The sequence below is a fragment of the Plenodomus lingam genome, assembly GCF_022343315.1.
Source record: "Plenodomus lingam strain CAN1 chromosome Unknown scaffold_20, whole genome shotgun sequence".
Lineage (NCBI taxonomy): Eukaryota > Fungi > Ascomycota > Dothideomycetes > Pleosporales > Leptosphaeriaceae > Plenodomus > Plenodomus lingam.
Genome location: NW_027093974.1, coordinates 2,841,406 through 2,858,461, shown reverse-complemented (window position 1 = coordinate 2,858,461; position 17,056 = coordinate 2,841,406). Strand labels below are relative to the sequence as shown.

Genomic DNA, 17,056 nt, shown 5'->3' with positions numbered 1-17,056 from the left:
CATCGGTCTGCTGTCTGCTATCCCTCTCTCTGATCAACTTTAAATAGCAACGGCAGGTCTTGCGGATCAGAAGCTTTTGTCCTATCTTCGATCTCTGAGGGGGATTTGCGATCGTGGGGGCAGATCTTGAAGGGCATTGCGGGATCTGTTCGGGGTCGTGGAGATCGGTGGGGGGTGGGGGTGGGGGGGTTGTGTGGAAGAGGAGGATGTGTGGGAGGGAGGGATGTGTGAAGGTTCTTGGGCATCGTGGAGGGCCTTGCAGGATCGGTTCAGGGTGTTGGGAATCGCTAAGGGTCTGTAGGATCCGCGGGTGGAGTTGTTGTTTGTGCGGCATGGACTCGAGGGCGCCAGAAGGGTCTGGAGTCTGGAATTTTGGGGTGGAGGGGTTGAGTTCGAGAACGAGGTGGAGTGTGAGGTGGGGTGTGAGTTCGAGAACGAGGTGAAGTGTGAGGTGGAGTGTGAGGTGGAGTGTGAGGTGGAGTGTGAGGTGGAGTGTGAGGTGGAGTGTGAGGTGGAGTGTGAGGTGGGGAAGAGGGGTGCTTGCGAATTAGGAAGGTTGGCTGGGTGTGTGGTGAATTTCTGTCAGTGACTGTGCTTGTCCTGTGTCCTGGATGTGGGAACAAGTGGACTTCGCTGTTTGTGTAAGTACAGTCCCACAAAGCTCTCACTCATGCTGTCTTCTGCACACAGTTCTACAGAGCTCTTACTCGTGCTGGAATTTGCATTCGATAGTGTGGGTACACTTCTGGTGCGCAACTCTCGATGATTGCTAATCATGCGACAATATCGTATGACAAAGCCGTTCTGGAAGGGTACCAGACACTGATTGTAGATACCCAATGCTATGAGGTGCATTCTGCAATTAAAGATGTGGTCTTCAACATGATCATGCAACACGCATTCTAACCACCTATGGACTTGTCTTTGACAGCCTACTCAATAATTATATATATATTCATCTAGCTTCTTCAAATACATGCACGTGGAATGGGAATCACACCATACACAAGCACAATTGCAAAACAAAAAAATTGAAATAACTAAATATGCAGATAGCAAACTCGTCAATAAACCCTTCTCCCTGCCAACACAAACAGCGCGTTTAACTGCACACTCCAGTGCGAACTTGCACCGTAGAAACGCATCCTCAAAGTATTCATCTGCCATAACGTTACATCGTAAGCTTGCACAAAACAGAAAAGTAGTCTGCCAAAAATTATCTACTCTCCACCTATTGGGGGAGAGGTGTGAGCTTACGTGTTGAAACGAGCGCGAATACCTGTAGATGTATAGTATAATAGTGTACTGTTGTGATTACGTTGCGTGAAATGTAAATTTTATTGCAAATACAATGTATTAGGGTATATTATATGTCGACTCTTAGTGGTCTCTTGCGTGAGTCATGCAGTAACTCAAAAAGGTTACATAGTAAATTCAGCTTCGCGAATCGTGTTAGGTACAATACGTTGAATCAATTATAGGTTTGGAAGAAATGAACTAGGAGTAAATCAGCAGAAATTAGCAGGGGAAGAGAGGAGAAGGCATAAGATACAACGTATGTAATTTGAAAAACAATATCCTGGTATAACACAAAGAAGAAAACTTAGCAGCACACGAAAGTCTATAGAACACACAATTGACCCTCTCCTATATAAAACAAAAGAAGAACCAGAAAAAGTTATTCAGGATTGAATATACCCTTACTTTACAACCCTCCTCCTTTAATACATACAAGAACAAACGAATCAACTCATCCCTTGCCTGACTTAAGCTAGCACTTCGCACACACACACCATGAATTATTATCTATTTTGATTTAAATGTCAGGCCATAGCGTCGTGCACGCGTGGTAGGACTATGGGGTATGGCGTGCCCTGCGCCCATATATACTATTCTATTCGTGAATAATCCATTCATGGATTATACGCACCTTTTTGAGGTTGTTTGGCGCAGTGGGAATAGACACCGTGTCCTAACATTAAAAAAAAACCCGCAAGCTGAATCACACAGACTACGGAGTTTCATTTCCCAAACACACACATCGCCATAGTATGGCATGCTATAGTACTCTTAGTCAGGTCAACGTAAAAATAAATCATGTAGAAAAACTACTACTCGCCAACTTACAAACTCCAAAAATCCAAAGCATACACTCCTCCCTTGCCACGCAGACCTCAGGAAACCAATTTTTTTTGAATAAATTAAAGTAGAGAATAAACAGGCCCATGGTCCTAGAAATGTTATCAACACAAGACCTCTTATATAAAACACTCTCGCATCAGCACCAACACCAGCACTGGCATCAGCCGTAACCCCTGCCCCTCTATCCACCTATACTGTACAAAACGAGGTCCACTTCACCACAATAGCATAAATAGCTGATAGACAAATATCTCAAGCATATCTTCACACAGCAGGACAATATATAGCAGGACAGCGTCCTCCTACATCCCAATAGACTGTGGTGCCGGTAGATCCCTGCTAAGATACTGACCAAGTACATCCACTAAGTATCACACTGGTAGATTGACAGAGTGTATAGAAGACTTCGTGTAGCTTAGGTACGCTCGGTAAAAGTGACGGGAGGAGGGGTAGTTGCAGGAGGAGGGTGATATATGAGTATTAGCAATGTTGGATATGTTTTTCTGTTTTTTTTTGTGTTGTTGTTTGTCGCTTTTTGTATGATTAGGAGGTACAATATCATCACCACACATAAATCAAATACACCACCACCACCCTCACCATTACAAACCTATCCCGCATGAAAAAAATCCCCAGCGCCCCTTTCACCCCTTCCTCAATGCCACGGGATGGCTTCAAATCACTTGCTCATAATCCCCAAGACCAAGGCCATTCTCCCACGGAGTCATACATCTCCTCAGATTTTGTGAATCAAGGATGTTGGTTTCTATATTTCAAATTGCAGATTTCAGAGTTCAAATCAAGTTGGCGGGGTGTTTTGAACTGGAGAATGAGCTATAGGGACTGTGTCAATGAAACAAACAGAAAAGACAGAGATTATAGGATAAACAAAATTGAGACTGTGTAGGTATGTTACGACACCATACAACAACAGCTCAGGAGTTGGAAGGGACTTTCAAGTGAAGGATTGGGCTTTGAGCTTTTGGTAGGGTTTTAAGAGTGTGTAATGAGAGGAGTTCAAGACTCTTTGTTTCCATTGTTTGTCTTCTTTGCTTCTACCTTCGTCTCCGTCTCCATCTCGAGGTGCACACTCTGCCTCTCGCTGCCCTCGACTCCATCTCCAACCTCCCTCCCCGAGACTGCTTGCCTCCCCCCCTCATCCCCCCTCGCTCCCTCTCCAGGCCAAGAACTCGTCACTCACAATCCCACCCGTCCCATCCTTCACCCTCCTCACCTCCACAACCCCACTCTTCTTCCTCAAAACAATACTATACACCCCCTCCCCCTTAACAACGCCCTTCAACCATCCCAGCATCTCCGTCGCGAAATTAATGCAAACATTGCCGTCCCAACAAGCCGTCCCCCTGCGCACCATCCCAGGCAACTCCTGCGTCTCAAACGTTTGCAGATTCCTCAACACCCCGCCTTTACTCCGGAAGCCAACAACAATCTTGGGCACGCCGAGGAGGAAGCTCTGGGCCCAGAACTTGAGCAATTTGCGTTCGAATCGGAGAATGTCGCGGTGTTGTTGGAGGTGCGGGGGTGGCAGTTCTTCGGACGTTTTCAGCTCGATCCATTGGATCGGGGAGTCGGGATCGGTGGGCTTGGGGGCCAGGAGACCATCGACTTCGCCGCCTAGGAGGAGGGTGTGTGGGCCGAAGGAGGTGTGGACTATGGAGCAGTGTTGGGCGTGGTTGGAGACGGTGCTTCTTTGGTGTTTTTCAATTTCCTCGCGTGGGGTGGAAGAGGGGGGTGTGGGGATGAGTGCGAGGGTCTCGAACTTGTAGCCCCAGTAGGTCATCATCTCGTGGGATTGTTGGTCGGGGTGTTGGTAGCGAGCAGGTGGGCGATTGCCTTCTGCGGCACGTTCGGCCGCTCGCGAGGGGAAGTCTTCCTCAAGGTATATTGTGCCGTCGTGGAGGGTCGCAAACATGCTGAATTCTGCAAAGTGGTCGAAGGGTGCCGTCATAATCTGTAGGGCGTTAGTGGTCTCATCCGCCGAGGGACAGCAAGGTAAGAAGCCTGTCTTACTTACCTCGCCACGAAATTCATATATCATCCTCCACGTACCTTGGTCATCATGCCTCTCCAGGTCACAAAGTCAGCCCGGAGGCTCTTCTTCTCTCCATCTTTCTTCTCCCTTGCGACCAGCGCCTTGAGCAGACTGTCAAGGTGCGGGTCCTCCTTTTCTTCGTAGTGTCTGAATGAGTCGAACCCTTCCTTAAGATCTACACCCATGGGCGGTGGTATATAGTAATTGATGCTCGATTCATCGTCCCTATATTCGTGCTGGTCGTCATAGGAAAAATGAGCCACTTCGCGAGGTCGCTTTATACTCGACGCTGCGCCACGAAATCGATTGATCGGTTGTACAGGAAAGCGGTAGATTTCTGCTGGGGCGTCGGATGTGGGTTGAGATGGCTTTGACTGAGACATTGTGGTTGTGACAGGGCGGGATGATATGGCTGCTGCGGCTGCGGCTGCGGCACCCGGTGGAGCTCGAGTTCTTGGTCGTTTCCGGGGTGGAGATGGGTCTCTTTCAGGTGATGGACTAGGCGACTGTGGAGGAAGTCCTGAAGACATGACGGCTCGGAGGAATGTCAAGATATACAGGCTGGAGGGTGTGTTTTCTGTCCTGGAGTAGCTAGCTGTGCTTGCATTCCTCCAGCGCACAACAACATGCAAGGCCGAATGAGAAGGTCAGTACCCGTCTCAAAGCATCAGCGACTATATTGACGCGTGATAGTGTAGTTATCTCAGGAACATTTACGAGACTTGGTATCACTTCGCGCATCAATGAATTACAGAGGGCCCAAGCTCCATTCACCCCACCTCCCCGCTCTACCCCTGTCCCGACCCTACCGCCAACCAAACAAACACACCCGACACCCCTCAACTCTAACGTCACCGACACCTTCCAACCCGCCATTCACCACAACATTAGCCTGCATCTCTCCCCCCCCCCTTACGCCGCGCCAAGCACAAACGCCCCTCAGACCAAGACCCCAAAACATGGACAACCGCGCCGTCCGCCTGCCCCCCAACGCCCGCCGCAACATCTTCCACACCTCTTCGCGACGCCAAAACCTCACGACCATTCGCCCAGACCACCAAATGCCCGCCAATATCTTCCAGCAGCCCAGCGAGGAGGAGTTTGTGGAGCGCGACGCACAGGGCGAGTACAAGATTGCGGCGCCACATCCCGTGTACAAGAATATGGTTGCGCTGAGCGGAGCGCCGGAGGAGGATGAGGAGTCGAGTAAGCAGTTTTTTCTCTTGGGATAAAGGGGCCAGCGTTGGGGAGATGTAGTGAATATGCATCTGCACATCGCATGTATTTCCGCAACCTGATTCTTCTGCTAACGAGCAACCAGACCAAGACAACGAAGTCATAGGGCTGTACGAGAAGCGGAATTCGCACTGGGATCCCAAGCTAGTGGAGGAAGAGATACGAGCGGCGCTGAAGAATAGCCTGAGGAAGAAGGTGGCGAGTATCGAGCATGATCGGTGGATGTTTGAGGGCGAGGGGGACACAGGGAAGAAGTGAGAGGGTGTTTTGCAGGGGGTGGAGGGAGAGGGAGAGTGATTGAGGTGCGGTGTGGTTCTGTGAGTGATTATAGCTATGATACCCAATCGTCGTAAGGCGTGTTCAAAGAGATGCATAATTCAGATTCCATTCTGCTCTACCTCTACCTTTCCTTCTCAAACTCATCCTTCCAACATCCATCATTCCAACCCCCAACCAACATACCAACACATCATCCGCCTTCCTCTCTCCTTCCCAGCTTCCCTTTTTTAGAGCATCGGGGCCTGTTGGGTATAGCATAGCATAGCGTATCATAGCTCAATGTATGTATGATCGTATACATTGACTTGTCTAGTTTGAATTTACATTGGTGCTCCATCGTCCTGCCCATCCCAACGTCGTACCCCATTTCCATCCCTATATATAATCCCATATCCCCACTCAAAACCGCCTCAATCCCACCAAGAAGCATGTCCACGCCCTCAACTCGCCTCACCGCACCGCACTCACCATTCTATCCATCCATCGTCTCACATGGCACAGCCCACATCCCACAACCCAAAAAAAACCACCACACATCCACACCACAAACCTCATACACCCTAACATGCACTTTCATTCTTTCATTCTTCATCTCCATCTAACTTCCCAATCACCACAACCCATCACAATCCAGCACAGCTCACTTTCCCCTTTCCCCTTCCCCGCTTCCCACTTCCCACTTCCCGCTACCCCCCTCAAACAAAAAGCCCAAACCCTCCAAAACGCACATATATAATACAAGCTGAACAACATCGCCATCGCCATCCCCAGCGCCAAACCGGCAAACAACCACACAAGCAAGCCATCGACTTCGGGAACCGGCCAACCGGCCAACCAACCCAAACCCCACGCACAATACAAACCCACAATAACAACAGCAACAACCAAAAAATCCCCCTCGCATCCACAGTGATGAAAACAGCAAAAAAAGAAGGAAAACGAGGCGGGAAAAAGATGAAGAAAGAGAAAACGCCAAACGATATCCACACCGACAAGTCTCTAAAAAGAATAACAAAGACAGTATGGCTAAATATAAGACCAAGAAGCCAAACCATTCACATACCCCCTCCCCTCTGCACGCCGCCAACAGCGCCATAGACTCATGCAACACATTGTAACCACCCTTGACACCCTGGAGCCAGTCGATTCGATGCATATACGTGAACAAGGAAAAAAAACACGGGTGCGCCGCCAAGTGTTTGGTCGTTGTTGTAGTAGTTGTAGTTGTAATTTATTAATCCTCCAAGAAAAGTGAAAAAAGAATTCTCAAATATCCCCAAATATCAACGTTGCCATCCTCCCCGATCCTGTGCATGCCTGCTCCAATCCATATGGCCTGGTCCCGTCGGTGCCCTCTGGTCCGGGCGCTGCTCCGGACCTGATCCCTGTGGTGGTGGAGGTGGGCCTCTCATATCTCTACTTCGCATCAAGTTCTCCCTGTACCGCGCATCCTGCATTTCTCGTTCCCGAAGTTCGCGATCATGCATCTCACGCTCGCGATCACGCCGCATTTGTTCTTCCCTGTTCATCGCAGCATGTTGTTGGGCTTGTTGAGCTTGCTCATCGCGCATCCGTTCTGCGATGCTGCGCTCGCGGGGGAACGTGGGCTGGGAGAAACGGTGAGCCGGCTCTTCGGGAGGCCGCTGACTGTATAGTGGATGATTGGCTACACCCAGTGAGGAGTGAGGTGGATGCTGCAACTGCGGGGTCTGGCCATGCTCAGGTCTCGAGAGCGGAGTTTGCGAGCGCTGAGGATGGTAGGAGCGCTCCTGTGGGTGGTATCGCATATCTTCGTGCATCGGTGGGCCCGCAGACCGCAAGGCAGGGTTTGAAAGCTGCTCGCGTAGGTATTCAGTTCTCTGTGCAAGCTCACGACCTGTGTCGCGATCCGAGTTGCGAGAATCTATGTCACGGTGAGGTTCACGGGGATCACGAGGACGATACGGCTCATTCAAACTTCGCAGACCTCCAAGTTGCGGATGCCCGGGATGTTCATTCGGGGTTTGTTGGTTCGAGTATGTCAGGTTTGCGTTTTGTGTCTGCGAGTGCTCATTGCGACCAGAAGCGTCTCTTTGTTGTGCAATATGGCTGGTGTGAAGGTGTGGGCTAGGACGCATACCCATAGGACCCGGCGGTGGTGCACTCCCGGGTGGGTCAACCTGTGCATATGGGTTTGGCTGCAGGATCTGAGCAGAAGCACTGGCTGCCTGAGAGTGCTGTCCAGAAGTAGTGCTAGGGATGACGTGCCGATTGGCCTGCACAGGCGCCCCAACTATACTTGGAGTCCGTGAGTGCATGTGGGGAGAATTACTATAGCCAAGGGGTGGCGGCGAAGGGTTGTGCCGCACTGCGTTGTGCTGGGCAAAAACGGAGCGGTGGTTACCGAAGATTCTGTTGTCGTTGAAGGTGGGCTGTGGAGGGCCGGGCTGCGACGAAGGAAGCGATGTTGGTGGCGGACCATGACTTTGACTGTGCAGATAAGGGGGACGCTGTGGCCAACCCTCACGTGGTCGGCCTCCCACCGGTTGCTCATTTGGCATTTCAACTGTCCGGTTCGTTACAGTCGCGGGCAGTGCAGATTGTTGGGCATACGAGGGCCTATTGTAACTTGAATGACTGATTCCTTGATCATCGTAAATAGAACGCCGCGATGACGTTGAATAGGTCTGAGATGTTGGCGGGGGAGGAGCGATGGGTGTTGACTGCTGGGGGGTTGTGCTATGAGATCCCGGACCTGGATCACTTGGCTTCTTTCTTCTAGGCTCTTCTGGTGGTGTGTCATTGAGCAGTGACATCAAATTGGACTTCCTAGGTTCCGCTGCTGGCTTTACAACACTGGGAGGCGGAGCCTTTTGCATCGGAGGCTGGCTTTGCTGCTGACTGTGGTGTTGGGATTGCGACATTGTTGGAGGCTGAGGCTGAGGTTGAGGCTGAGGCTGAGTTTGAGGCATAAGCGGTGGCGGATTCCGAGGCTCTTCCTTGACCGGTGGGGTGAGAATGGAAGACCGCGGAGGCAACTGTTGCACGTTAGGCATAGAAGCAAGCCCTTGATTATACGTGTCCGACGGTGAATGACCAATGGAATGAGCTTGGGACACGTGACGAGAATGCGAGTAGGGCACTGGTCGATGCTCGGGGGACTGGAGAACAGAGTTTGAGCGCACAGTAGATATCAATGGTGGTTGTCCTGGAGCAAAGGGCCGGTGATTTTGCAACTCATGCGAGATTCGTCGCTGGTCGTGGAATCGATGCTGAGCTTCCTGCTCTTGTTGAACACCAGGCCGAGCCAAATTCTCCCGATCCTGATAGGGCAGGCTTCGATAGACCGGAGACTGATGCTGCTCTTGTGAGCGGCTCTGCGCATGTTGTTGAAGATGCCTAGGCGGTTGCTGATGCGCTGATGATTGCGAAGGTGTGCGATTCTCAACGCGGGGAGGCATATCGTCCGAGAAGTAGCCGGATCGAGGTCCATGCTGCGACTGCTTGTGCTGAGACATGGAGTGCTGATGGTGGTGCTGTGGTTGCGCACGCTGGGGTGGAGCGGGAGGCGACTGCTGCAATGGCAGCGAAGGAACAGAGACGAGACTAGGCTCTGGTTGGGAAGGATATCCAGATGCAGGTAACGAGCGCTTACCCTGTACGGGTGCTTGAGCGATGGTGGAAAACCTAGATGAGGAAGCTGAATGCGGAGAGGATGCCTTTGGTAGTGCAAGCGGGTTTAGAAGAGGTGACTTATGCTCGGGTGTAGGTGCGATTTGCCGAATCGGAGCAGCCTGTGTACTTTCGTATCGTCTTTTAGGCGCTGGAGTGGGTGTTGGCGGTGGCCCGAGATCGTCGCCACGTTCCCTTCGAGCGTCTGCTTCTTTTGCCATTTGCTCCAGTTCTATCCGCCCGCTTTCTACTAGGCGAAGGTACTGATTCTTGATCATGGTGTGTGTCTTGGTGCCCATATGATTTGCTATAGCTAACCAGTCAGTACCGAAGTGCGCGACATTTTTGTCAAAGTCTTGCAACTCCGAAACTGACCAATAGCTTGATGGGCCAGGTCTTGCAGGGGGAACTGGGATCTTCGATCGATCCAATAGACCGTGTGGTAGTTCTGCAAGCAATTGTTGATTGCCCGTCATGAGCATTTGCTGCTCTTCCATCATGCCAGCATGAATGGGTAAAGGCATCTCTCCCAGTGGCCGCTTGCTCAACTCGTCCTCTAATTTGACACCAAGACTTGGACCTTTTTCTTTGCGGTCGAATTTGATTGGGGAGCCAACCGGTGCTGCGGCAAGGGGCATGTTCTTAGTTTTGCGACCAATCTTATCCTTTCCTTTGCCACGTCTATTCGCCTTTTCTTGTGAACCGTCAGCATCAGTTTGACGTCGTGCACGTCCTGGCACTACAGCCATCGCATTGGCATCAATGTCTTGTTCAGATCCGCCAAAAGTCGGGGCTGCAGAGCGTCGAGGGCGTCCAGTTTCAGTGACGGGCAGCGGCAGCCCATCCTCTCCCGATTGTTCCGGTCGTTCCATGTTTGCAATGGCTGCGCGGCCACGAGCCACAGCTCCCCCTCGTTTCTTGGCTGCGCCGCGTTTCCCTCTGAGCTTACCCTTGTACTCCTTGCCCCACTTGGTGGCATAGTAATGGTTGATACAATCCTTGTAGGTTCGCTCTGTGCCGACCTCTTTGTACAGTAGTTCAGCTAGCTTGCCCCATTTCTTCGCATATTGATCCTTGTAGTTGTGCACCATGACACGATGCTCCTCCTCCGTAAAGTCATCCTCGGGCGGTTCATAATGAAAGGCGAAAATGCCTTGACCTGGTTCGCGCTGAAAGTTGGTGTCAATATAGCGGCGACGCTGCGCTTCAGACTCGGTGAGTTCTACGGGCAGATCGGCTTCCTTCTCCGGATCGGCCATTGATTTCCGTGGTTCCTTGTCTTTCTTTCCCAGCTTCTCTTCCTCTGCCGTCTTGAGGGACTCTGCAATGACTGCCTCGATGTCCAGTTCAGTTGCCCAGCGACTTGCGTGGCCCCTACGACCAGTGGGTGCAAGTGAACTATCCATTATTCCTGTCATCGCCGTACTTTGGATATCAGGAGTGAGCGCTTTCAAGGTCGGCTCCGCCGAAGGCTGTCGTTCCGGGTCATCTTGTTCACGCTCCTCGTCCAAAGGGCGCATGTTAGTCCGCCATTGTTTGTACAGGGCAGCATACTGGCGCAATGTTTCATCTTGGTTCAACTCTGGCTCAATACTCTTGCGCAGTTTTTCACGCATAGCAACTCTGACGGAATCAGACAGAGCTGGTCTATCTTGCCCAATGTCAGATAATGGACTTGGTGGCCCAGACACAAGGTAAGGCAATGAACTCAGATCAGGAAGACTGTCGTCATTGGGGGAGGACCCTTCACGCCGAAGCCTAAGGGCCATGGTTGCTGGAGCCGTCGATCTGTCGCGTTTGTCATCCTTGTGCTCGATCCCTCCCATTTCAACATCATCCGAGCGATCATCCTTTGGCGTTGGAAGATCAGCAATGACACTCTCCGGTCGCCGTTGTTCAAGGAGAGAATTGTCGTCATCCGTGTTCATGGGCGCACTCTCATCTTCAACATTCCGCTTTGACTCCATCTGTTTCTGTGGAAGATGGTCAACCGTCAAGCTGGAGAGCAAGACGATTTCCTGTAATGGTGTCGTAGCACGTAAATGTGGTGCACTCAAATCGATGCGTTTGGCTTCGAGACGAGCCACCTCCCGGTTATATTTCGCTTCAGACTCCGCGAAGTCATCTTCGTCCAAGTCAACATCATCATCATCGGAATCCTGAAGAGCTGCTTCTTGGGCGGACGAGGCAGTAGACATGGGGAGTTTTAGCAGCTTGGGGGACGGTTCCGCCATCGTTACATCTGAATAACGTCGCGCTTCGATGGGGGTCGGTTTCGGTGAAGTCGCCGTAGAACGTTCTGCAGACGCAGCTCGTTCTCTGGGCCTCACTGGCTCAGTCGCCATTTTCGCCATGGATGGCGATACAGACTTGGCTTGCTCTCGTTGGGTCTGTGTGATAGAGAAGTGATTTTCAAGTCTCGGGGCCTTCGGGATAGTACCAAATTGCCGGTCCCGATCATCCGAGGGAAATTCACGCTTGGTTGGAACCACGGCACGTGCGGGCATCAGACCTGGTCGTACCCATTGCATACTTTTAGGACCTCCACCCATAGGTGCCCTCGGGGCAGGAAAGCCCGGTCTGTCAGGCGGAGGATACATTGCAGATGGCCTTGGCGCCATAGGGGTTCTGTCAGCCTTGGGACCAGTGGGTATATTGGCCGGCAAGTTTTGAATTGGCGGGTTGACTGCTGAAGCATTCCCGGTGCTGCTTCGAGGCCCAGAAGGTGGTGTGGGACCTGGGGAAGCATCTCTGGGTCCATATTGTGGCAATGTAGCTCGTGAAAAGGAAGGCGAAGCATTGGCCCGAAAGGCAGCTTGTGGGGCTATCGGTGGCGCGCGAGGCTTGAAGGCCGGGCCTTGTGGAGGAGATCTTGCTAATCCCGAAGGAGCTGTTGGAGCAGACACAGTAGGTAGGGTATTAGGAGGTCCATTTGAGGGTGGAGGTGCTGTGTGTGCCACTGGAGTTTTAGATGACGCATGATTAATGCCTGCATGATCAGTGACTGGGACGGAAGGGGCAGGAGGAGGAGGTGGTGGTGGTGGAGGAGGAGGAGGAGCAGGAGGTTCCATACGCGGCACAACTGGGGGCCCTGATCTTGGGTCTTGGCTAGGTATTTCTCCGGGTCCTCGATCTGGTATTCGGCCTGCTTTAGGTCCAGTCGGTGGTACGCTGGAGGATGCTGATAGAACGGCTTTTGGAGCGGTTGGAGCCATCACTGGCTTTGGGGCTGGCGGGGGCGCCACAGTTTTTGGTACGGTGTACGCAGCGGGCGCAGTAACAACTGCTGGAGCTGGTAGCGGTGCAGGAGTAGCGGGAGTTGACATGGCCTGTACAGATTTTGGCTGCGACACTGTAGGAACACTAGGTTTGCTTTCAGGTACGGGAGCCCTCCAGACATTAGATCCTCCGAAGGCCGGGATGGAAGCAGGAGGCGACGAAGCACGTGGGGCATACCTTTCTCTCGATGCTTCGGCTCGGCTCGCCAATAGGGCCTCATCCTTGCCTGGTTCCCGCCTAGAGTCCTTGGAGGACAGCGGGTCAATGGCAAGGGACGAACGCCTTGAGTAGGAGTCTATCTGTGAACCTAGCCGGTCCGATGGGGATGCATGATGAGATGAATGCGGAGTCGGGCCTGTTGGAGTGCCCGGAAGATGGCGCAAGTCAGATGAACTTGGGCCTCGGTGCGTATCTAGTGTCCGTAATCCTGGCTTTGCCGTGCCTGCAGGGCCAATATAGGAATCATATTCTCGTGGGATAAATCTCCGATCATCACGGTCTCTTCTGTCCAACTCTCTGTCTTCCCGCACATCTCTTTCCCGACGACCCGGTGGTGACCGGCTTCGCGGTCGGTAGGTGCGATCTGGTGGGCGATCACGTAGGTCGTGGTGCCTGTCTCGGTCGTCGTGAAAGTTCCGACCACGAGCTGCGAAGCCGCCGCGACCTCGACTGATGCTACCACCGCGATAGGAGGAGCCTGTGCTGATGGGAGGTGCATCGGAGTAGGTCGACCCGGCCGACGGTGGCCCGTCGCGTGAGTTGCGTCGAGCACGACTGACGTCGAGATCCCGCGATAAGAAGTCTCTCTGGTCACGTGTGTCTCTTACGTCTCTTGCGTCTCTTGCATCTCTTGCATCTCTTGCATCTCTTGCATCTCTTGCATCTCTTGCGTCTCTTGCATCTCTTACATCTCTTACATCTCTTACATCTCTCGCATCTCGAATGGGAGACCGCCGTGGAGGAGTAGGTCGTCTTTCTCGCCGATCAAAGTCCCGGTCGCGATCACGATCTGCTCTCCAGGAATTGTGGGAGTTGTGCAGAGGAGGGGCGGGGCCACTACTCAGAGGCGGTGCGGTCCTCAAAGGCGTAGGGGGACCCGTGGCAAGGACACGAGGGGCATCCACAGCAGACTTTGGGCCCCGAGGGATATCTCTGGGCGGGAAACCGCTGGGCTCTGGGTTGGGTCTGACGTTGTCGCCGGCCCTTGGAGCGTAGCCATTGCTGCTGAATGTTGAAGGCCTACGATCGCGATAAGGCGGTGACCTATCACGAGGGTACCGGCTGGACATGTTTGTACGCTTTCTATGGTGTTCAATGACTGGTGCTACGGCTGCATGGGCACCAATGACCGTCGGATGAGGGATTGGATATGCTTATGTAATAGGTCGACAAGAGAACCTGTGGAGGGAGGCGAAGGTCTGTTCTGCAAAGGAATGCTACGAAAAAAGGATAGTGTTTCCCGAGGACTCGAGACGAGAAAACGTGGGGCTGTTGCGGGTTACAGGGAATGTGTCGCTGCTGTCGACGGCTGTGAGGTTCAGATTTGGTAGGGGTGACGTCGATGTTGACTGTGTTGTGAGATTGGATGCGCCAAGGATTAACGAAGGTCCGTGCTCAGGTGCCTTAGCGCCGTTTTGAACCGGTGCCACGATGGATCGTGGTGTGCCGCGAAACTGGAGACTCGGCGGCGTGGTGTGCTGTTTTGCTTTTTCTTTGCAGGCAGCACACACAGGCCGGCGGTGGTCAGGAGCAGCGGGCAGGCGTGCAAACGGGTGTGCGGTGAGGAGGGGAAGCTGGGCGGTCAGGTGAGTGTGCTGGTGCCTACGGTAGGTACGGTAGGTAGGTAGAAGGGGGTGTGCAGAGCAAGGCAGGCAAAAGGCGATCCGGCGAGCGTTCTGCGATCTGACGTGGCCAACCGTCCCTCGCCCTACGGGAGGCGGGTTCGTGCAGGGAGCGGGAGTTCCAAAAAGATGTCGGCTGTTCAGCCTGGCTGGGCTCCAATGCACACTGGCAGCATACTGCTGTCGAGAGTCTGGGGGGGGTTCACGGATCGCTTGTTCGCTGAGGGCTGGGGAGGGGAGGGGAGGGGAGGATGGGGAGAAGCGTCGAGGGGGGAGCAGTTCAGAGAAGAGAGCGAGAGAGAGCGAGAGCGAGAAAGAGAGAGAGAGAGACAGACACACAGACAGACACGAGAACGGCGCACTGACAGCAGGCCGACGCCGAACCCCAGTGCCCATTCATTTTCGACCTTGCAGCCGGCCGTCCTGGGCCATGGCTGCTCAGCCGGCGTCCCTGCACGGCCTGGCCAGAGAACCGTCAAAGGGCAGCCAAGGGCGAGTGATTGGACAGCGAATTGAAGATTGCAGGGATAATGACGGAACAAGTGTCAGATCCGCGCTTCCATTTCCAGCCCAGCCCGAGTGCCACAGGCGATCTCTGCCTAACGCACCACTGCGCCCACTCCCGTGCATGGCGGCACGAGCAGCTGCTGCCATCCGAGGAGCGAGGAGGAAGTGAGTAATTCAGTACATGCAGGAGAGCAGCTAAGTACTCTAACAGAGTCTGGAGTACTCTATTCATGGCTGACTAGAATGCATGGCACTTATGGCCGCTGTCGGATATATCCACTCCACACACGCAGTACAAGGCGCTACATGTGTGTATGTGAGAGAGAGTGAGTTGGAGTGGAAGAGAGAGAGAGAGAGAGAAAGAGTCTCTCCTATCCCGGCCATAGGAATCGCAAGAATATGAGGGCCTGTCATGTACGATTAGGTAGGTAGCCAAGCAACAAACGTGCATGGCGAGACCTACCCAAGCCATGTACTCACAGCATGTACAAGTGTAGCAGCCATCAGCCTCCAGGCAAGTGTTGTGTGTGGTGGGCGCTAGCAAGGAGCCTTGACGCCATGCAGTGTGGGGTCCATCCATGAATCTGCCCGATGAAGCCTTGACTGCTTGGAAAGGGTTAGCATCCCCTCCATTGCAGTCTCACTGTCTCAGATTCCTTCTGTCCTGTCCAGTCCAACCCAGCCGCCTTTGCTCACGTTGTATTTCCCGCGCTTTTGCATGCCCACCCCTTGATGGCTAATGGCTAGTACGATGTAGGTACAGTAGATCGATAGACCGGGCAGGGACTCTAGAGTACATGCTCTATGACTTAGTCATGTGCTATTGTATGTGTGTACATGTATGTACTATGGGTCCTCACATGCCTTGTGCCTCCTTGTACCACCTCTCGCTACAGTTGGCAGCTAGCTATCGCTGACACGCGTCTGGAAACGCCCAAGGCTCAAAAGTCCCATTCTTGCCAAAGGTATCCCACCCATCCACGCTTGCCCTAAGAAACACGTCCGTCATTGTACACTACACACGGCTCGGCAATAGACCCTACATCGCCCTAGGTACAGTAGCTATGTACCTACTCAGTACATGAACAAGCACAGAACCGAGTCTGTCCTCTGCACCAAGTTGGCTCACGATGAAATGGTACCGACAGGAAAGCAAAGCGGCCGTGCTTGGCAACTGCCACCAACAAACATTGGGACTAGTGCGCCAGTAGGTGCCGGCCCTTGACACCCGACCTGCCCAAATGTAGATGCACTTGTTTCGCGCCTTTTGGCTCTGTACAGCAATCTGGTCACTTGTGGTTTCTGATAAAGTGTCCTCCAACCATCTCGGGGACAGAGAGCACTGTGCCGTCCATCTCATCTGATAGGCAATCGCCAGCCACGTTCGTATGCGTCATACCTACTTACTCATACGATGTACTCCAAGCTACAGTGTTACCGCACATCCCAAGTACCTCATCAAACTCACTTGTTCGCCTGAGCGGCGCCGAACTCCGGCCCCGCCGCCGCCCCGTAGAATTTCCAGATGCATGACTTTTGATTTTCTTGATCCTGTCAGCTGACAGCGCATCCCAGTCTCCAGATGGAAAAGCCCGATGCACAAACGAGGCCAAAAGAGGCCAAACCAGAGACTGCATCCCCAAGCATGGGACGTGCAAAGACTGGAGAAACACAATGTTGTCATGTAGTTCCTGCTCACTTCTAAGCGACGACAGAACACAACCTCTACCGGCTGCGTACCTGCAATTGGTGATTGTAAGAATTCCGTCAATTACAAGGGCAAACAGTTAGCAAAGTGCAGGACAAAATCGAGCGCCACATGGCAATCCACGCTAGTGGAAAATCATGTCTCAAGACTCAAGACTTGCGTGGGGGGGGGGGAAGTGGATTGCCCCAAAGTTCACGCACACCTACCAAAACCAACACGGCACACACCCATTCATCGCCAATCAAACACCAATCCGTCTCGCACAATTCCCAGAATCATCAGGCAAAATAACAAGCACAGTCTTTTACCGAGCTATCATACCCATAATCACAGTGCTTGCAGCTCTTCCTCCTCCTCCTC

General features: G+C 52.7%; 4 protein-coding genes across 4 annotated transcripts; 1 reads left to right on the top strand and 3 right to left on the bottom strand.

The window, feature by feature from the left end:
• Nucleotides 1–3,298: 3,298 nt before the first annotated feature.
• IAQ61_012002 (uncharacterized protein) lies at nt 3,299–4,111 on the bottom strand (the record flags this gene model as incomplete). The annotated part of the gene is made up of 1 exon (XM_003844544.2): nt 3,299–4,111. The coding sequence occupies one exon, from the start codon at nt 4,109–4,111 to the stop codon at nt 3,299–3,301; it is 813 nt and encodes a 270-aa protein (XP_003844592.2).
• Nucleotides 4,112–4,197: 86 nt separating this feature from the next.
• On the bottom strand, nt 4,198–4,725 carry IAQ61_012001 (uncharacterized protein; the record flags this gene model as incomplete). Its single annotated transcript, XM_003844543.2, has 1 exon — nt 4,198–4,725. One exon carries the CDS (start codon nt 4,723–4,725, stop codon nt 4,198–4,200), a length of 528 nt encoding a protein of 175 aa, XP_003844591.2.
• A 386-nt stretch (nt 4,726–5,111) lies between these two features.
• Nucleotides 5,112–5,796, top strand: IAQ61_012000 (uncharacterized protein). Its single transcript, XM_003844542.2, has 2 exons — nt 5,112–5,401; nt 5,517–5,796. Exons 1-2 carry the CDS (start codon nt 5,155–5,157, stop codon nt 5,687–5,689), a joined length of 420 nt encoding a protein of 139 aa, XP_003844590.1. The 5' UTR covers nt 5,112–5,154; the 3' UTR covers nt 5,690–5,796.
• Nucleotides 5,797–6,993: 1,197 nt separating this feature from the next.
• IAQ61_011999 (uncharacterized protein) lies at nt 6,994–13,929 on the bottom strand (the record flags this gene model as incomplete). Its single annotated transcript, XM_003844540.2, has 1 exon — nt 6,994–13,929. One exon carries the CDS (start codon nt 13,927–13,929, stop codon nt 6,994–6,996), a length of 6,936 nt encoding a protein of 2,311 aa, XP_003844588.2.
• Nucleotides 13,930–17,056: the final 3,127 nt, after the last annotated feature.